Here is a 21,603-nt window from a genome sequence, read left to right as displayed (position 1 = left end):
CGATGGCCCTTGTGGTCTCTTCCAACTCTATGATTCTATGACTCATGTCTGAAAATATTTGTGAATTTGTTTTGTGTTAAAAGGCTGCAGAATAGCCTTTAAACTAACCCCTGGGGGAAAGGGGAAAGGAACTGGGAGGGTGTCTGGGTCAGAACGACTCATTGTTTCAATTGACTGGGAGCCTTTCTAAAGAGGTGGCAAAAATGCTATAAATAAGCTAATAGAGGATGAGGGTGAAAATGTTTCTGACCACCCAGCTGGGAATACCTCCACCTAAAAATAGGAAGAATGGGAAATCTCCCTTTACATTTCCAATAGAAATTTGATCCTAGAAAAAGTAGTATAAAGCAGCAGGCATCTTTCAAAGCCTGCTGGGTGCTGTGGAGTGGAGGGGACCTGAAATGCCTTACCTTAGGAGGAGCAGCACCAGACAGAGCCTGGGAGACGGGGGCAGACTTGGTGGAGGAATTGCACAGGGAGACACTTTTCTGGCCTTGCTGTGAGCTGCCTTCGAGAGCCTGGGCTAAGGACCCTCCCTCTGGAGGGACATCTCTGGAGCCCGTGGACTCGCTGCTGGTGGAACTGTGGGAGAGCAAGCCGTGGCTGTGGTCGGTGCTGACTGAGCAGTGAGTGAGCACATACTGTTCCTTGATGTAGGAGGGCTGGTAAATCCGCTTCCAGATGTCTCCTCCGGACACAGGATCCCCACCTGCCAGGGAGAAGAACGCAGAGGCACTGGCATGGAGCGCTCCATAATATACAGCGGCACAATTATTATTGTTGCTGGTTACATTTGCATACTGCCCTTCATTCGCAGATTGCAGAGTGGTTCACACCATAAAATCACAATATAGAAACCACAAAATACATAGTAAAAATAAGAACAAACTAATAACTCCCCTCTCTAACAACACATTTAAATGGGCATCGAATGTCAATTGGCCAAAGGCCTGGTTGAAAAGGAAAATTTTAGCCTGGCATCCACTGGAGATGTCAAAGAGTGAACCTGGGACCTCCTACAGTGCTGTGGCAAAGAGCTCTGGCCTCTCATCACTCCTCAACTGACCTCCGCCATTCAAAAAGGAACAGTGGTCAGGGCCAGTCAGGGCTGATAGGGTGGAAGGGAGCGAGTCCAACAGTAGGCAGAGACACAGCCAGGACAGGTGGAGCCAACTCTATTTTATTTCCACTTTCCCACCACTGTCTTCCCAGCTGAGTTCTACGAGGGTCAAACTGAGACTAAGGAGGAGGAAGCAGACACCCAGGACTGGTTACGTGTAAAAAAGCCAGTGGGATTGGAGGAATCAAGACGCAGGTCACACCCACAGCACACATTTAAAGCACCTACAAGTACATGGCTTCCATCACAGAATTCTGGGGATGTAGTTTAGCTTCACAGAGCTACAGGTCTCAGCACCCTTAACAAACTACAGTTCCCAGGATTCTTTGCAGGAAGTCATGTGCTTTAAATGTACGGTGTAGATGTGACCTCGGGTTGTTGGGGCTGAAGTGTAGAATGCCCTATTCCCCCCTGGGGACCAAACTGCAGAGAATGGGAGGAGCGGATCACTGCTTAGTGGGTCTGGAGCAAAGATTGTTGCTCCATTCCCAGACAGTTCTAGAGGAAAGAACTGAAAACAAACGCCATCCCACAAAGTTCTACTTACTTTTCATAGACTCCTCAGTGCCCCCAGCAGAAAACTCCAGAGATATCTCACGGGAAATTTCATGAAGGGCTCGGCAAATTTCTTGACTCTCCCCGGCTGGGTGTGGATGGGCTCCTTCCAAACCAGTTGCCTCCTCCTGGGACTGGAACACCGAACCTGCAGAGCCCCTAGATAGACTCCGGCACAACGGCTCTCTGCCCTGGGGAAATAAGGCAGTCAAACTTTAAGGAAAGCAGATGACTGCAGGCATATTTTAAAAGGCTCTGTTCTGAGGGGGAGAAGGAAACAATCAGCAAAAAGGCACCTTCTCCTCCAGCCAAGGCTTTCTGCAAGTGGCTACTGGAGCCAGAAACAAAATAAACGCAGGTCCTGTTTCCCACAGCAGGGGGAGTCACACTTTTTAGGACAGGGCTGGGGAATGTTTTTCAGCCTGAGAGCCATATTCCCTCTGGAGGGCTGCCTGTCGGTGTTACTACATCACAGCCAGGCAAAAAATCTCTCAAGAGGGTATGCAGCAGGGCCTGGGGAGAGTCCCAAGTGTCAGAAAAAAGGCCTGCCAGGCCACATTCCGCCCCCAAGCCCAAGTTTTAAGGGAATGGGTGCTCAACTGTTGCCTTCTTGTCCCGGAAACTGGCAATGTGGTAAAGAGTGCAGTAGCTGATGAGCCGGTCTCCTGGATACAGGGCTGCGATCTCATTGGGCGATAGCAGAGCCTCCATGGTGTCTGGCACATACCAGTCTATCGTGATGTCACTCACAGCCGGCTCAATTGCTTTTTTCAAAGACTTTATCAGCTGGAGAAAAAAACCAGAGATATTCAGCAGCACTTGCATACCTAACAGCTTGTCGCCATATTCTAAGGACGGATGAGAAATTTGATCAAGTTTGTATTTAAAGGCCAATCTATCAAATTTGTACTTTCCAGAACAATACACAAACTGAAACAGCCATCCTTTGACATGTGCACTTATCTGAACTTTGCAATGCAGTTCTTCCACCAACCAGTATTTACCAAACTGCAAATGTTAGGAGAAAGTGTGCATAAAAAGATATTGGTGAATATAACGTACAATAATGTATTGTATGAGGAGCAATTACTTGCAGAAATAGGTGCAGGAGTCAAGACTGCACATAAAAAAGGTGTTTATCAGGAGAAATTCACACAAAACAGGGATGAATTTTCAAGAGGGCTTTTTAAAAAAATAAAAAAAAATAAAAAGTCTGGAAATTTCTGCAGAAATGTGAAGACTGGAAAAACAAGGAAGTGAAAGAACAGAGAGTGACAGACCCTCCATCCCTACCTCCTTGAGCCTCTTTTAGGTGGCAATATCCTGAAAGATGGCTTGGCTGCCAACACTGTCTCTGCATGAATTCTTGAACAGAAGGATGATAATTCTACACTGCTGTCTGGATCCTTCATAGCTGACGCACGCCTGTGTTAAATTGTGATTGTACTAGTGTGGACATGGCACATAACTACTGAGCACAGGTGACCACCCAAGTCAAAAATACCAACAATGAAGCAAGACAGCACGTACCTTGGGCTGCAGCCTTTCACTTGGGCTTAGGAATTCAGCCCGACCTCTGCTCACCTTTGCCAGTCCGCGCAGGAGCCTACGGCAGGCACCAGAGCCCAGGCCAAAGGTAAAACACCTGTGGGAAAGAAGTCCTTGAACCTCAGACCACCCAGCCTGTTCCATGCTCTTATTAGGATGTGCACTGCCAAGCCATGGCAAGCGCTCTGAGCTCAGCAGACTGCACTGAAGTCTTCATCTCGTTCATACTTTTTTAAAGCACATTACTTCCCATAAAGTATCGTGGGAATTGCAGTTTGTTATGGATTCTGGAAACTGTAGCTCTGAGTCGTAAACTACAGTTCCCATGATTCTTTGGGGGAAAGTCATGTGCTTTAAATGTATGGTGTGTGTGCGCAGCCTGTGTAAGAGGTTTGGCTGCTAGAGAGCCAAGGCTGAGAGGCAGAGGTTTGCTTAGGGTCACCCAGATAATTAATGGCTGGGAAGCAATATGAACACACAAATCCAGTTATGACTACAAGTGTAAATACATTTGCAACATCCTAACATCAATGGGGGTGGCCTGGAAGTGCCCTCTACTGCATTCAGCACAAACACACCTTTCTTCTGTACCAGACTGAGTTTGGCAAATGATTCTGCAAGTTTACAGTGCAAATTCAGTGTGTGATAGGGAAACACTGGCTGTAGAGGGTGCTTATTGGCTAGTTCTCATAATAGATGGCTGACCAGGGCTGGTTATAGGGAGCAGATGGCTCCCTTTTTAGAACATCTTCACTGGCTACCCGTCTGTTTCTGGGCACAATTCAAAGTGCTGCTTATGACATACACGTAGGTACTTTTTTATAGTCAAACCTAACTATGCATATCTATGCTGGTTAGCAATCAATCCTAGTTTGGGGAACGCCCCCTACAATGATAGATTTGAGCTAACTCTACTGTACACACATTTTAAAGAGCTTTTAGGGGCAGAAGCTCTAGGTCCTGAATAGCTGCATGGCAGGCAGAAATCAACAGGTGAAACCATAACGGAGGAGCAATCGGCTAGCGTGCATAGAAGTTAACAGCATGAGCAGGAAAGGATAGGAATACGGATCAATGTTATAGTGTTGCTGCAAAGATTACTGAAATAATGTATGTGAAGTTCTTTGAACGCTTGAAAGTGCTATTTAAATGCTAAGTAATATTGATTATTGCAAATCATGAGGCTATTAGTGGCACAGAGCTTCTGTACATAATAAAGACCGACCCAGATCCAGCTCTCTTTATTTAGTGGATGATACTGCCTCTCCACTTTTCAACATACAGCAGAGTGCTTTACCCTATCCAGGTCTCTTGCACACCAAGGTAGAATTGGAGACCTATGAAAGGCCGGTTCACCCCACTCCATACCTGACACTGCTGGCGTGTCTCCTGACCAGCTCGATGACCTTGCCTGTGTTTCCAACACTGGCATCCGTAAATATAAAGAGCTGCCGAGGATATCCACGGTGAAGAGGGAGCCCCAAGATCCAGGTCAGAGCAGCCAGGAGGTTGGCTCCACCCATGTCAGACCGCAGCTTCTGAATGTATTCACAGGCCAGCCTGAGGGTTTCCTGTACATGGGAGAGATGAGTGTATTATGGAGACAGCAAATAGACTGAGCCAGACTTCTTGCCATAAAGCAAGCTCTCCACCACCCCAGAACATTACGACTTCTGCCTCTGTGGCTCACTGACTCTAATTCTGCATTCCAGAAAGTGAGATCCTGTGGCCTGAACATGTTGTGGAAATAGTGTGCCAATCAACTCCTGCTACTTACATGCATGAAGGATAAGGGACTATAAGGCACAGTACTGATGACAACTAGAAGTCCTTGCTTACTTGCTGCCTGTCTTCTGACATTTTGTCAGGCATTTTCTACACATATGCAAGTTTCTCTCCATATGCAAGTTCTTCTCCATAGCCGTAAACCTATTTTAAAAACTAGCCAAATCTCCCAGGAAAACGATGACAAATTTTGCTTTTGTGAACCCTGTTGATCTCTCTGCACCCTGCACTCCAACCATAAAACCAATGGCATTTTCAGTTGCCATGAATCCAGAATGCCCTTCCCAGGGAAGCTTGCATGGCACCCTGTCTGATATCTTTGGGCACCAGGCTTTTTATTTGCTTAAGCCTTTCAGCACGTCAGCTACCTGATTTCAATCTGTGTACTTTTATTGCGTCTGTTGATTTTTACTGTTTTATTGCCCTGCTGAATTATTTTATATAATTATGAACGTTATCATTTTATTAATTTTTTAGCTGTTCTGAGAATTGCCATCTAAAAAATACTGTGTGTTTTATTCAACAAATAATCCACTGATCTCATTTGTCCCTTTCTAAGCCATGCTCCTGGACATACCAAGGAGGAATCTGGGAACTTTTTTGGATAAAACTTGTACTCTACCATTGAGTTACAGCCCTCCCTAATCTTCTTGCCTTCCTGCTTGTGAGTCAGACAGACACACAATTCTGGGAGTCGTAAGTACAGCGATATTAATTCTGCTATTTCACAATCACGCTTCACAAGCTGGCATTTGAAATTGGGGGTGGGCAGAATTCAGCTTCCTGAAAAGATGTGGCCCCTTAAATAAATTTAATGTGGCATAAGGTTTTGTGGACTTCAGCATCTGCTTTAAAAAGGAAAAAAGCCTCTAGCATTTATGGTTGGGAAGACAAATCTGAAAATATGTATGAAATGACTGGTATCATCTCATAAGTGGAGGGGTGAAATGCAAGGGAGGATTTCAAGTGAATATGGGACAGATCCGCAGAACCTGCACAGCTGCTGGACTCTGGCCAACCCAGAATAAACTGGACATAAAAAGCCAGCATAGCAAGTCTGCATGCTTTGCGTAACATACACAGATCACTGAACTCAACTTCTCTTGGCACAGAATTTGGGTCACCTGAGCACAGCAGTTTTATCACAAGGACTGAAGGTGACGCAACATGTTCCTCCAAGCACAGAATCAACCCAGCAACCTTCATCTTAAGTAATGGCACACAGGTCAAACGTCTTCAGTCCACTAAAGGTTGCATCTCTTCCAACAAAAGTTAATATTCTGTATTTAAGGTGATTCAGATGGAGGTCCCTTATTGCATATAAGGCTGCTCAGGTCTGATTTTGGTCTGTTTTGGACACATTCTCCCTTTTCAGTCATGGCTACTCATTGCTATTCTGCAATGCCATCCACAGCAGTGGGTGGAATTTTTTGGAGGTGGTTTTATTTGTTTGTTCATCTATTCAATCATTCCTCCCTTCTTCTACTACCTTCTTATGTTCTAGAAATGCATATAGATACTTCTGTACTTGGGCATGCAAACCTTTTGTTTTTCTTGGGGGGGGGGGAAATCCCAGGAAGCGAGCAAGACTGCAAAAACAATGGATCAAGGATTGTCCCTATTTGAACAGTTTTATTTTATTACTATCAATCTGAACAGTCATCAGTTGAGTGTACATTGTTTCTTACATTTTGTGTGCTTGAAACGTCACAACACCTTCCTTCCCTTCCTTTCCTTGTAGTGCCATCACTGCTTTCCCCACCCCACCCTTGGTATGTTATTATATTCCTTTTCATTATATTCATGTAGGGATTTCCCGTCCTACATTTTCCCTATTCATGATTAACTGGGGAAAAATGCAATTAAAGAAATAAATGTTAGAATGATGATGACAACTCATGGCACCATACCTGCACATTCACAGAGTTCTTGTCAGATCCACTTAATTGCCAGTTAATAGCTTTGGGGTCAGAGGGGTGGACAAGAAGCCGCAATGGTCAGAATACTCACACTATTGCAGGGCTTGCTGGTGGTGAAGACCGGCTTGATGCTGGAGCCAAAGCCAGCCACATTCAACAAGGTGCTGGGAGGAAGGCTCTTCACAGCTACCAACAGAGCATCCTGGGCAGAGAGAGAGAGAGAATGAGGTGTCCATCCATATTTACCCTTTGCCCTGCTGCTTTCCCCAGGAAAACACTCTCTTTAACACTGAATCAGAAGAAATAGCAATGGGAAGTCCAGAGGGTGGCAAAATGAGAACACGATTTTTCTGTGGTGGCTCCCCATTTGTGGACTGGTATCCCCATGGAGGCACATCTGGCACCTTCATTACATATTGTTATGTGCCAGGCAAAAACATTCTGCATTTTAGGAGGCAAGATGGAAAGGAGTTTCAATAGGTGCAGAGAGTCATTGTTTCTTGGCAGCGAAGAGAACACAACACTCAATTAAATGTTCTATTCTTATTTTCCTACAAGTGTAGTTCAAGTTTGCTTGGGACACAGACCAGTCTTGGGGTAGTTAGTGGGAATTTTGCTGGGGAGAGGAAAAACTTGGAGGACCTTGGAGCTGTGTTTGGTTGGAGCAGCAATGTTGGTTAGAGTTGTCTGCCTTGGCATCTTAATTATAGTACTTAACATTTCTGGATTGTTGTGTCTTGAACAGCATCTCCTAATTAACATTCATTATCATCTTTGTGAAAGCTCCATAAGAAAACCGAACAACATTGTACAAAGTATGCAGGTTATATTGAATATATTAGCAGTAGGGAATGCTTTTGTGGGAGAAGTGTTGGTGCTTGTGGCAAGCTTGCTGTCAATCAGGGCTCAAAATGCACTTTTAATGAGTTTCTATGTGAGTGGTTGGCTGTATGCACTGATGTTAACATTGTCTAATCCACTTTTGGAAGGTTTTTGTGGTGTCCAAAATTTACAGCAAATGTTCATGGCAAACTGGTTTGCAACAGACACACAAAGAAGGGCCTCAGATGGTGATTGCAGGGTCCAGGTTGGTTCATATCCCACACTTTCTTCATCCATAATGCAAAAAGTCTCATCTTTGGGGAAGCAGGTTTGTTGTGCAAGACCTCACAATCAACTATAACTGTGCAACCTGAATTTGCTGGATTGTGACCAAATCCTACCCAAAAACAGTATCAATCTGGAAGCATCCTTAGCAAGAGGACAAGCCTTTCCCTGCTCAGGCTACACTAACAGGAAGGAATAAAATCTGAGTCCTGCGAGGAATTCTGAGCATCTTCCCATTAAAGCTGGGAAAACATACATTGTTAAGGATGCCCCAGAGAGGCATCGTAATGTGGGAAGATGCTACTTATCTGCATAATAATCAATATAATATCTCATATAATTTTTGAAAACTTGGCAGATGCTGAAAAAACAATTGTGCATATTCTGCATATATTCTGGAACTGTTGCTCATCAGGTCTGCAAAAAATTAGTTTTATTTTACACACACACACACACACACACACACACACACGGCATCAGGAGCATATACCTTGATGCCCATTCAGTAAATATGTCAGGTTCAGTCCTTGGCATCTTCAGGCAGGGCTGGTGGAAAACCCCTGTGTGAACCCCAGGCAAGCCGCTGTCAGCCCGTATGGACACTGCTGACCTAGTATAGCACCAATGGCCCGACTTTCTAAAAGACAGCTTCCCATTTCCCAATGCTCTGTTTACCTTGATCCCATCAACGCCGGGGCCACTCATGCTTGTACTCTGGTCAATGAGGAAGAGCATTTCACGAGTGATGGTCTGGAAATCAGTGGAAACGCAGCTGGCCTCAGGGCAGAAATTCAGCATCAGGACAGGATTGTGAAAAATGTCTTTGTGGAACCTCTTCTGGACAAAGGCAACCTAGGAGCAAAGAAAATATGTTGTGGCTTCAACCTTTCCTTCCCGATATCATTGTATATTATCATGCAATGCGGAGGTTGGCACAGTGCAAATGCACTGGCAGGAGCACCAGAATTTCTCCAGCAGTGTGTGCGCACTGCAATGACTTCATGGTCGCCTTGCCCCATCCCTTCTATCTCCCATCCCCTCTACCTTCCAGTAAGCAGCAGCAATGTGACCAACCAGAGTTCAGCTGAGCAGCAGCATCCCTACCACACCATGTGCTTCTTGCTCAGCCATCAGGCCAGAGAATTTACAGTTAGAGGTGACAAAAAGCAAGGTATTAAGGTGCTACTGTCTAGGTCCTAGTCATTTCAATCCAACTTGAGACCATCCTTAGACAACCAAGAAAAAAAATTCTCTTCCTAGATGGTTACCTGTCTCTCCCAATCATCTTTTTTGGCAATACGAGCATAATCACGGCGGCTCCTTATTTGTGCCTCGTAGTCTTGATATGAGATAGCACCATCTTCTATGATGAGGTGTGGATGATGAGGTTCTTAGGGGAGGAAAATGTAAAGCTGCATGAGAGTCAGAATGATCCAGTGCACAGACAGCTGGGCTGTTTGGACCTAGGTTCAAAACCAGGTATGGACTCAAAACTGGTGGCCTCAGACAACTCCCAGTCTCATTTCCACACCTGTAAAATAGGAATAATAACCTCCTCCTTTATGTAGAGGGTCACCAGGAACAGCCCATCAGGTGGCAACTGACACCACATGGAGCAGGTTAAAGTAGCTTCCTTATGATAGATGATTGACATGCACCAATCCTAAAATAAGTATATCTGTGAGTTGCACTTTGAGGACCCCTTCTGATGCTACACGAGCAGCATGGATATTGCTGCAGGGAGTATCTTCTCTCCAGAGGTCACAGAAATAAGAGAATCAGCTCTTTAAACACTACGCAGGTGGTATCTTACCCCACATAATTTGCTATATAGTTGTCTGAATAATCTGCCTAGCTTCATATTTATACTAATTCTTAAACACATCGTCTGGGCTAGTCTGGTTGTTCTTACTTGAGATTTTGTGTTTAGTCCATAACTACCTAAATAAAAATGTCATGATAAAAATAATATATTAAAAAGTCCACTGTTCCCATAAAGCAGAGACACACTAGAGCAGCTCCTATGCCAGGTTTGGCCAAACTTGGCCCTCCAGCTGTTTTGGGACTACAACTCCCATCATCCCTAACTAACAGGACCAGTGGTCAGGGATGATGGGAACTGTAATCCCAAAACAGCTGGAGGGCCAAGTTTGGCCATGCCTGACCTATGCCAACTCAGAAAGCACCCCAATAGGCATTACAGAAGCTGTGCATGTGTGCTATAAAATAAAAGTTCAGAAATGAATGTCTCTCAGTCGCAATATATTGTTGGTATCTGGGTACAGAACTAAAGACCTGGAAGATTAAATTGTTCAGTCCCAAGGTTCCCCAATCGGGTATCACCCCTACATTCCCCCCTGCAGTGTGTATTATACATTAGCAGAAGGTTCCATTGTTGTAGCGATCGCAGAATCCTTGACTTCAAAGTGTTCTCTTACCACAAGGATACAAGATAATCTCCAGGTTCCTGTCACATCTGTGCTTCTCTGCCAAGGTGATGCATATAGTTGAGGCAGAGCTGGCCAAAGGATTAGCATCAGCCCGAAGAGCGTGGGATGGGCTCTCCAATCCTGCAATAACGAGAGGGTTTTATTGCCTGCTGTAATGTAATAACCTCTAAAGCAGGGGTAGGGGACATTTGGCCCTCCAGATGTTGCTGAACGACAACTCCCATCAGCCTTGCAAACGTGGTCAATGGCCAGGGATAATGGGAGTTGTAGTTCATCAGCATCTGCAGGGCCAAAGGTTTCCCACTCCTGCTTGAAAGTCAGATGGAAATAGCTGCATTTGTTTTACAGTACAAAGCAATGCACTGGTGCTCACTTGAAGACTTGGCATCAAGTAATGACTGACATGTGTGGATGAACGAACTTGTACATCAATTAGATCTCAGACATAAACAGAGTAGATTTAAATGGAAACAGTTCACATGTTTGACAGAGAATAATTGATCGCTGAGTAATGGAATGAACACACACACAAATCTGCTCTTGGAGATTAGATAACAGCAATGCAATAGAGGCATTCTTCTTCCATGTCTCTTCAAAAAATAACCACAGAGCCTAGGATGTGCTGATCAGAAGGTCGGCGGTTCGAATCCCTGTGATGGGGGGAGCTCCCGTTGCTCAGTCCCTGCTCCTGCCAACCTAGCAGTTCGAAAGCATGTCAAAGTGCAAGTAGATAAATAAGTACTGCTCTGGTGGGAAGGTAAACGGCGTTTCCGTGCGCTGCTCTGGTTCGGCAGAAGCGGCTTAGTCATGCTGGCCACATGACCCGGAAGCTGTACGCCGGCTCCCTCGGCCAATAAAGTGAGATGAGCGCCGCAACCCCAGAGTCGGCCACGACTGGACCTAATGGTCAGGGTCCCTTTATCTAAGGTGGCTAACACAGTAAATTTAAAAAAATAATCTTAAAAATCAAAACTATATATTGGGAGGGGGGACCAAACCTAATCTAACAGCAGCAAAACAGTGACAAAAAACTTCATCCTCCTCCATCTCCAGATATTTATCTAAATAATGTTTGTTTAAAAAGTAGTTTCAGTATTCAGGATCTTTACAATCTGTTTTCACTAAGAATAAATTGCTGGTCCCCGTGGCTGCAAAGACAAAGCACTGCAGTGAGTGTTCAGTGTAACTCAGGAGCCAGAAGAGGGCTGTAAGATTTCTAGTGCTCAGGGTGTGCCCTCTGAGTTGCAGAAGAATGAGAAAAAAGCAAGCAAATGTGTAAATGTGCAGAACTGATAAAGGCCCTCTCTTCAGCACAAACTTGTTTGGAATTGTGTGTTTTTAATAGCCATGTCCAAGGAAACACACAGCCCAGGGACTCTCACTCCCGACCTGAAGGTCCCGCCAATTCACCCTCTCTTACCTACAGCTCTTACAGAATTCAAACCACTCTTTAGCAAACCATTCCAAAATGTATAAAGGTTTCAATACTGTGGTCACAACACTAATCCAGCACAGACTTATTTAAAAGAATATACAGTTAGGGCTCACCCACACTTTCTGCTTGTCCCGTGCCTAGAAAGCAAAGGTCTAAGTGCTTTTCTGCTTGACCTGAGCTTTCTAGGCATGGGTCTGAGCAATTTTGCCTTTGACCGGCTGCTTTTCCCCAGAAAACCCACTAATTAGTGGTAGATCGGAACGAATGGCAATCTGCAGGAAAACCTGATTGCTATTTGTTCCGATTCAGTGCTAAAGAACAGATTTCTTGCGAGGTGGGGAAGCAAAAGAAAGTGTGGATAAGCCTTTATATATCTTACACTAAGGTACATACCTGCCAGCTTATCTGCACTGCTAGATAAATGGAGCTAGATAATTTTTCAGCACACAACCCCCCCCATTTTTTTTACCTTTATGCACAGACCACAATGAAGTCATTCGTCAGCAGCAAAAGACATTTTTACTAGACTGAAGCCCAGCAAGGCCACGAGTGCAGCATTTCTCGGAGGCATGGGACTTGAGCCAACTCCTAATGGGATTAATTCCTTCGTCTGTCTCAAGCATATGCTCCAGGGCTCTCTGAAGTTGCTTCCATCTCCCTCCCTCCCCCCACGACACACACTTTCGCTTGCTTCCTTTCTTCCCACAGCCATCATTTTTTCATGAGAGAAAAAGAGTATAGACTCAGCACTAAAGCATGCGCAATACGGATGGTTTAAAAACCAGAGACTTTATTCATGTGGTGAAAATCTCTTCTTTGTTAACCACAGTAGCGTATATATTATTTCAGTGATTAACCAATTCCTAAAAGAGGTTCAGAACAAGCATTTATGAAGTGCTCTTCTGACGCCTTTATAACTAAAGATTCCACCTCTTCCTCTGGGGCTGCTTCATAAATCCTTCACAATGCCACTAACCAGACAGCACTTCTGGAACACCTTCATTCGCTGTCACTTCCCCACAGTCCTCCTTAGAGCAAGACATCTTTGAAACCCGAGTATTCAGTCTTCTGTGATCATGAAATCTATCTATCTATCATCTATCTATCTATCTATCTATCTATCTATCTATCTATCTATCATCTATCTATCTATCATCATCATCATCTATCTATCATCTATCTATCCATCCATCTATCTGGAGCAAAAGCAAAAGTGAATCACCTGCATTTCCCATAGTCCTGGATAATGGAATGAAAGGGCATTGCAGTCATTGCACTTACTTCTGGATCAAGAGCGGACAGTAGAGTGGGCAGAAGGAATCTGCTCCCTGTCACTGTTGGCATTTTGGTTTCTATCAGATTCTCACTTTTCCAATCTTAGGTTCAGTTCTCCACATTTCTGCATGTGTTTGTGATATATATATATTTTTAAGTCCCCCATGTAGTTTACATGGGGCTTTCCTTGGTTTGATCTGGAAGCTGCAGTTAGTGTAGAATGAGACCCTGGCATCATAGAACACCTGTGCTCACAGCTCTGCACTGGTTGTCAATCGGCTACCGGGCAAAGTTCAGGGTGTTGTTGCTGGCATCTATCTGTCTCGAGGGACAATAGAGAGCGCCTCCCGGGGTGAAGTCAAACCGCTGCGTTAGTGGCACCAAAGAGACCTCCCTGGGGTGCAAGCCTCGGCAGTGTGTATGGAGGACCTGGGCTGCCCAGAGGACAAGACCACCGTCTCACTGATTGGATCCAAAGGAAAGAAGAGCAATATGTTTGGCAGCAGCTTGGCTGCAGCAGTTGTTGTAAGGAGGTGTCCAACCACCTTAGCGACTCCACTCTGGATTTGTGTAGGGTTTACTCCTTAGCCCTTTCTTCTCCCAAAGATATCCCACAAGGCAGTGGAGGTTTAGAATCAGAGTTTTCCTTCTCTTAGATGGGCTACCTTCCCAGGTTGATGAGCTCCATCTGCCCCTTTAATGCGTTACTGTTAGAATATAAAGCCCTTAACAGCTAGGGACCAGTTTACATGTGAGATTGCCTTACCCCACATGTGCCCACTTGAGCACTTCGATTGGTAGAACTGGCCCTGCTACAGGTGCCACAAGATATTCATTCCGCATTTGTTTAGTGTGGCAGCACATACACTTTGGAACTTCCTGCCTATTGAGATCAAGCAGGCACTTTCAGCGTACTCTTTTTTTAGCGTCTGCTAAAAACATTCTTGCTTAGACAATCCTATCAATGCTTAGAAAGTTGATGTGAATTTTAAACTGTTTTAGTGTTTTAACTTTCTGTCTGTTTTAAAGTATTGCATTTTTTCTTGATTTTATTGTTTTATCTTTTTGTAAACCATTTTGGGGGTTTTGTTTTGTTTTCACAATCAAGTAGCATATAAATTAAATAAAGAAATAAGCCTCTCTAGATACGTAGAGTGTTAATATGTGTTTTAATCTGGTTTTAAACTTATCAATTTAAATTATTCTTTGAATGTTTTAAATAGTTGTTTCTAACTGTTTTTGCTGATAATTTCAATTTCATTGTTTTATTCTTTTTGTAAACCACTTTGGATTTGGGTTTTTTTAAAACAACAACAACAACACAACAACAACCAAGTCATAGAGAATCCTCAAAAAATGTAGTTACGGGCTTTGGGAACTATAGCTCTGTGAAGTCAGCACCATGAACAAACTACAGTCCCCATAATTTTTTGGGAGAAGCTATGACTGTTAAAATTGTATGCTTTAAATGCAATGGTGTGCATGTGACCGCAAATGCAAGACACACTGAAATTGGATACTAAATCATACCTGCCAGCAAACAGGGTCCTTTAACAAGCATCTCAAAGCTGAACTCGTAGGGAAAGGCATTGTAAACCTCACCCCTGAAGATGTCTGTATCCTGGGGAGGCACAAGGAAAGACTGCTCACTCTTCAGAGTAGTGGATCCAAAACAACTGGCAGAGCTGACGAAGAAGGAGAAAGAGAGAGAAAAGTCACAAACTAGAGCTGTCTGGCAGGCATCAGGGCAGCACGGCAGTTGACCTTATTGTGCGAGTTCTTGGGCAAGGTATACATTTACTAATCACCACTACACAGCCCAAGGCCTGCAAAGAGGCCTCCTGTGGGCAGTGAAATGCAGCTACAGCCTAAAGTGAATTTGGAATACAATTTATTTATTTTTAAAGGCAATCTCCCCAGGAGTTTTTAAAATCACATAGCTCCATATATACATTTTCCAAAAGAGAACAGATGCGAAAAAAGACACTTTGTTTTCTGCAGGAGAAAGTCCACGGCTGGACCTCTGTTCCAACACATGGGGGCATATTTACAAGAGCAACTAATCAGAATCAGGGAAGTTTTCGGAAACTTTCACCTCAGTGGGAGGGGCCTGTTTTTGGCAGCTATGTTCATATGGGCTGAGGTGTGAATTTGGTGTGCTGGTATCATAGCTTAGTTGGATCTGTGCAGATGAGGTGAAAACAAATTTTATATATATATATATATATATATATATATATATATGCAGGTTTTGGTGTCTTCGGGTGTCTTCCCGTGTAAGAGTCGGGGTGTCTGGGCGACGTTTCGACGAGGTCTCACTCGTCATCTTCAGGCTGGTGCTTTCGGCTTCTTGTTACTGGAACAGAGCAGAGTCTGGTGTTTGAGTTCCTATAAATACTGTTGAGGGGTGTGGTGTATAGCCTCCAACGTTCTTGGTTCAATAAGCAAAGGCACTCATAACCTTAACCTTGGATATAAAAGGGATGCTGCTGCTGCTGAGTCATGTGACTCCCAGCCAGTTTCTAATTGGCTCAGGCTCCCATTATCAGTTATTTGTGCCACACTCCCATTTGCTAGAGAACCCATATGAGTCAGAAGGAAAGCTCTGATTCCTGCTGCCTACACACCCCGTAACTACTTGCCAGCTATCAGTGGTCCCTATAACCTCCTCCAGCCCCTACCCTTTGCATAGCATAGACTCTGAGAAAGCCATGAAAATCACCATAGGGCCAACCTGTCGTCACATAAGCCTCTCGCCTCACTTTCACTTTCAGGGATGGATACAACGAAGGGCATGAGCACAGAGGGGAAGAGGACACGCAGGGCGCCGCTTGCCAGGGTTGCCAGTTCCCGACTGCTGCTGAAGACTACAGTCAAGGTTTCCGAAGGCCCAACGGGGCCTGTGCTGATGATGAACGTGGAACGTGCTAAGTCTTCGTCAAGGATCAAGTGACCTGGGCAGAAGGCAGAGAGGAGGTAGCTAGGATGGTGCCTCCTACACACTCATGCGGGAAGCTAATGCCTTTACTTTATCACTGTCTTGGAGCCACACTTCTCACTGAGTTACCCATACAGCAAGGTGAAGACTGGAGTCATTGCACAGCCCTCCTTTCCTGTTCTGATTTGAAAGTTACCATTGGAATGGCAGCACCTCAGTGCAGGTGGGGGAGCCCCAAATACTCTTCATGATTATCTCACTTAAGTTTCTTGGCACTGTATTTATTGGCAAACTGTTAGAACGGTTAGGTCAAAAGCCACAGATTTACCTGTGGCTGCCTAGTTCTCTTCCTGGAAAACTCAACCCATCCACTGTTGCACACATCAGCCGAGGTATCCCCTTGGGATTTAATTTAATGAAAAACTCAACAGTAGGAAATTTACTGAGTGGCTACATATGCATTATTTGTACAACTTATAGACAGACACCCTATTGGGTAGTCCAGTATTATTATTCTGTATTGTACTGAAGGAGTGATGAAGGATAACAGCTTGACCAAAACCAACTAGTGCTAGATCGTGGTTACTAGATGTGTTCACAGCAGAGCTGAGATTTGGGGCATGACTCATAGCTCATGCCTTTTAGCAGCTTTCTAATGGATCATTGTAGCCTGCCTCCAGTTCTAGCCTAGGGATAGTGCTCTTGGGATGGAAAGCTGAACTATTTATTGCATGAAAGCAGAAGACAAATCACCTTTGGCTAACTCTTCCATAACCCCCAAAATGTGAAACTGTCCTGAATTGATGTCTTTGCTTCAAGTCCCACCTTGCTATTCATTTCAGCAGTGCCAGAGGCAGAGCACTGCAAGGAGATGTTACCACAACCAACCATTGGTGCAGCAGAGTGGCTGGTTCCAGCTTGCATTACAGTCAATGCAGCAGTCCTCCACACTGGGCCGGTTCTGGATCTGGAACGTGGAGGTTCTGTTTCCTGTTATAGCTTCAAAGCTTGAGACCACCTCTGACTCCTCCAGGGGATAAATGAAGACTCCTGTGCATAGAAAGACAGATTGTCCATTGGTAATCAGTTCACCCCTTGCACCCAAACAAATCTCTCTCTCTCTCTCTCTCTCTCTCTCTCTCTCTCTCTCTCTCTCTCTCACACACACACACACACACACACACACATGCACACACACATGCACAACCCCCCACCCCTCTTCAGCTGAACTGTGAAGATCAGCAGAGGAGTGAGGGATGGTATTTTCTTCCCATCACAGCACTGGGCAAGGTGGAAGCTCTCCAATCTACCTAGTGCTTCAACAGAGAAGAAAATTGTCCTCTCTGCTCTTCAGATATTTATAGGACTTATACTTATACCATATGCAACATCTTGACCAATGGGGAATCATGCATCCGAAGCAGCAGAGTCACCTACATTCCTGATAGATCTAGAACAGCATCTATCACCTGTGCAGTCATAACCTACCACTGTAGCTGCAAAAAGCTCTTACCCTCTATAGGCTCTTCCTCCAAGTTGATGTAAGTAAGGTGGGCAGTGACTCCCAGGGAATACCCATTGGCACAGGCTTTCACACAAGAGCTTTTTAGAGGGAGGGCTGTCCAGGCTGGCCGGCAGTACAAGCCCGGCATGATCTTCAGGTGAAACTAACAGGCCCCACCAACTGCAGCTATGAAGATAAGAAAAGACAAGGACGTGCCAATAGAGAAGGCCCTGCACTGGCTCTGCGCCAAAAGCCTCCAGAGATGAAGTTCTCCAGGATCCTACCCATTCATCAGAACCCAGGGAAATACCAGTGTCCTCTGACACTGAGGTTCTCTTGTGGATCAAAAATTGGTTAAGTAAAAGGAAGCAGAAAGTATAAATGAATGGACAATTATATGGAGAGATGTAGAAATTGGAGTCCCCTGAAAGTGGAGTATTGAGACCTGTGTTTTTTTACTTGTTCATAAATGCTCTAGAGGTAGGAGTGAGCAGTCAGGTGGCCAAGTTTGTTAATTAAAATTGCTCATGGTCATTAAAATAAAAGGTGATTGTGAAGAGCTCCAAAAGGGCCTCTCCAAACTGAGAGTGGGCAAGAAAATGGCAAATGCAATTCAATGTAAACAGGTGTAAACTGATGCATATAGGGGCAAAAAAAATCTTATTTTCACTCATGGGGTTTGAACTGGTGGTGACTGACTAGGAATGAGATATTGGGGTCATAGTGGATAGTCCAATGATAATGTTGCCCTAGGGCTCATTCAGACTTCCTTTGTGCCATGTTTCTAGGCACAGGTCTATGCTTTAAAGCTGGGTGTCCGACCGATATAGATATATCCATATATATATCCTCAGCACTTTCCTGCTCAAGTCTACTCTTTACTGCTGAATTGGAGCAAATGGGAGTCTGTGGAAAACCCAAAATGCAGTTTATTCCAATGCAGCATTAAAGAGTGGGTTTTCCTGGGGGAAGTAGTGGGGGGTGGAGAGTGCTCCAACATGAAGCTTGCAAGTGCTGACATTCACCTTGAAAGTGTAGGGCAAAAGGTAAGTGTGGATGAGCCCCTAGTGTGCAGCAGCTGAGAAAAAGGCAAATGCCATGCTAGGGATCATTAGGAAAGAAACTGAAAAAACCTGTGAATAACATTGTGCTGTTACACAAATCAATGGTACAACTGCATTTGGAACAACGTGTGAACTCTTGTGGATGAAATTTACACACGACACCTTCAAAGCACATTTGAAGCACATCCTCCCCCCCAAATAAAAGAATTTATACAAAGAAAAAACCTCCCCTTAAAGCAATTTTACAAAAGGAAAAAAGACTCATAAGATGGGTGGCGTATTAGCCTGTAAGTCATTGCATAAATCTCCACCCTCATCGTTCTGCCTGGACGATAAGGTTCAGCATCAAGGGCCTTCTGGCGGTTCCCTCATTGCCAGAAGCAAAGCTACAGGGAACCAGGCAGAGGGCCTTCTCGGTAGTGGCGCCCGCCCTGTGGAACGCCCTCCCATCAGATGTCAAAGCGATAAACAACTACCTGACATTCAGAAGACATCTTAAGGCAGCCCTGTTCAGGGAAGTTTTTAATGTGTGACATTTTAGTGTATTTTGGTCTCTGTGGAAGCCGCCCAGAGTGGCTGGGTAAACCCAGCCAGATGGGCAGGGTACAAATAAATTATTATTATTATTATTATTATTATTATTATTATTATTATTATGCTCAAAATCAGTTGCAAGGAAAACATGGGCAAAGATTATACACCTATGATCAGAACTAGGCAGTCTTGCATGATGTAAGCTGTGTAAACACCACACATTTAAAGTACATGACCTCCACCAAAGTATCCTTGGAACTGAAATTCACCACACATGGACATGCAATTCCTGGCAATCTTAAGAAACTACTGTTCCCAAGAGTCTTTCGGAGGACTCATGTGCTTGAAATGTATGGTGTGTACACAGCCTTTAAAAGCTGCCCATTGCTTGGAGTTTTCCACTTTCCCCTACTTCATGATCTCCTATCTCTCAAATTTATTGTTGTTAATAATTAATGCCCTGGCAAATATTGCAAGTATCTTTTAACATCCCAGCTACTCTCTACTCTTTTCGCTTCCACATGTGTGAATTGGTCACCCAGGTAACCTCCGTGGGTGGCTTATGGGATGGGGCGAACAGATGCTGCCCACTCTCATTGGTCCGTTGGAAAGTCTGGGCCCCACTGAGGGCTCAAGCAAACTGGAAGATGATCCGTATTCTGAAAATAAACCTTTGTTTCCAGGTGACCTTGTAGATGCAGCACTGGCTACACTGGAGAGGTTCTGGCCAGCTGCTGCTCATGAAAAAGATGGCATGGAAAAACAAACAGAGGTGCTATGCAAAGCAGCTAATCAACCCTGAACATGTGTCGATTCAGTGCTTGCATTTCTCTTTGCAACGTAAGCAGTGGCCTGTTGAAACAGATGGGGGTGGAAGGGAATTGCTGGTTTCTTAAAGCTGCTGTTATGGTTAGAGTGGTTAGCTGCTGTACTCTCCAGAACAGCAACAATCAAAACAGTAATAAGACAGGAGATGGACAACAGGGTGCGTATTTCCCCAAACCTTGAGAACTGCCACTGACCACTAGGTTTTGGCTGAGCCTACTCATTCTCAGAGCTCACCACCAGCTACATCAAACCATTTGAATCCGCAGGAAGCCATGGAATATGGACCGTGACTCAAAGCCTCTCCTTGCCTACTCAAGACCCTATGGTTTCATGCGCAATGCATGTGTTATTTCTGTCTGCCATGACACTGATTGGCTGCAGCTTCATGTTTACCAATGACTTATCACTGCCTGCTTTTTTCTTCTTTTAAATCATCAGTAACCTTCATATTTATCTTACCAAAGTAAACAAGACCCATCTGGTCTTTATGTTTTATGCAGGTAGCTGTGAGGCAGTCTGTAATGAATAAACACAGATCCACAGGTTAGCACCCTGTGATTCCCACTCCCCCATCCTTTCTGTTTCTGGGAATGCAGCAGCCTACAATCTTATTAATATTTTAAGAACAAGCAACCCTGGATTTCTGCTACTTTCTCCCTAGCAAAAGATCCTCTTCCCACTGTATCCAGGGGTGGTGGCTGTGTGTGTTCATATGCGTGTGTACATGTGAACAGGGTAGAAAATAAGTGTCCCATTCTTAAAAACTGACACCTTCTCCAATTGTGTGTACAGTGTCTCTCAAAACAACAACAAACTAACCTATGGTCACATAAAACATACTAAATACACACAAGACGTAACCGGCTGTGTTCTTAGATAAATAAGGTATACTATTCATGTAAGGTAAAGGTAAAGGTACCCCTGCCCGTACGAGCCAGTTGTGACCAACTCTGGGGTTGCGCGCCCATCTCGCTTAAGAGGCCGGGGGCCAGCGCTGTCCGGAGACACTTCCGGGTCACGTGGCCAGCGTGACGAAGCTGCTCTGGTGAGCCAGCGCAGCACACAGAACGCCGTTTACCTTCCCGCTATAAAGTGGTACCTATTTATCTACTTGCACTTAGGGGTGCTTTCGAACTGCTAGGTGGGCAGGAGCTGGGACCGAACGACGGGAGCTCACCCCGCCGCGGGGATTCGAACCGCCGACCATACGATCGGCAAGTCCTAGGCGCTGAGATTTTACCCACAGTGCCACCCGCGTCCCTTACTATTCATGTATCAAAACATAAATTTCAATATAAAGTTCCACAAATGAACAAAGCAGAAGACCCAGTGGATCAGATCATTCTCTAATCAGTTCATGCGTAAGGTCTATGCATGTAAGTGTCTATTCCACCTGTCTGTTCATAAGGTCCAAACTATCCACATGAAAGTTTGTTGCAGTTCCACAGAATCCTTTCATAGTAGTAGCAGCTACTACTATGCCGTAAGAGCCACTGTCCTGTAATATCACATATGAACTTTAACTACTGATGACGGCGAAA

General features: G+C 44.6%; 1 protein-coding gene across 4 annotated transcripts in view; it reads right to left on the bottom strand.

Annotated features, from left to right (window-relative positions):
• Positions 1 to 21,603, bottom strand: part of VWA5B2 (von Willebrand factor A domain containing 5B2) — an 88,732-nt gene that overhangs the window by 9,317 nt on the left and 57,812 nt on the right. For 2 of the 4 annotated variants that reach the window (XM_082223885.1, XM_082223884.1), the window contains exons 3-15: positions 17,646 to 17,822; positions 17,021 to 17,182; positions 15,917 to 16,148; positions 14,725 to 14,879; positions 10,473 to 10,604; positions 9,303 to 9,424; positions 8,710 to 8,886; positions 7,019 to 7,129; positions 4,592 to 4,794; positions 3,206 to 3,320; positions 2,276 to 2,461; positions 1,668 to 1,866; positions 411 to 709 (exon numbers count right to left, since the gene is read on the bottom strand). In XM_082223885.1, the coding sequence (XP_082080011.1) occupies positions 411 to 709; positions 1,668 to 1,866; positions 2,276 to 2,461; positions 3,206 to 3,320; positions 4,592 to 4,794; positions 7,019 to 7,129; positions 8,710 to 8,886; positions 9,303 to 9,424; positions 10,473 to 10,604; positions 14,725 to 14,879; positions 15,917 to 16,148; positions 17,021 to 17,182; positions 17,646 to 17,784 (2,232 nt within the window). In that variant the 5' untranslated portion in view covers positions 17,785 to 17,822. The remainder of the gene's footprint in view (positions 1 to 410; positions 710 to 1,667; positions 1,867 to 2,275; positions 2,462 to 3,205; positions 3,321 to 4,591; positions 4,795 to 7,018; positions 7,130 to 8,709; positions 8,887 to 9,302; positions 9,425 to 10,472; positions 10,605 to 14,724; positions 14,880 to 15,916; positions 16,149 to 17,020; positions 17,183 to 17,645; positions 17,823 to 21,603) is intronic. The other 2 variants (XM_082223887.1, XM_082223886.1) reach the window with 2 other exon arrangements.

This window comes from Podarcis vaucheri (genome assembly GCF_965113315.1).
Source record: "Podarcis vaucheri genome assembly, chromosome: 5".
Lineage (NCBI taxonomy): Eukaryota > Metazoa > Chordata > Lepidosauria > Squamata > Lacertidae > Podarcis > Podarcis vaucheri.
Note: the sequence above shows the minus strand (reverse complement) of the source record. Positions and strands in the feature narration are given on the sequence as shown.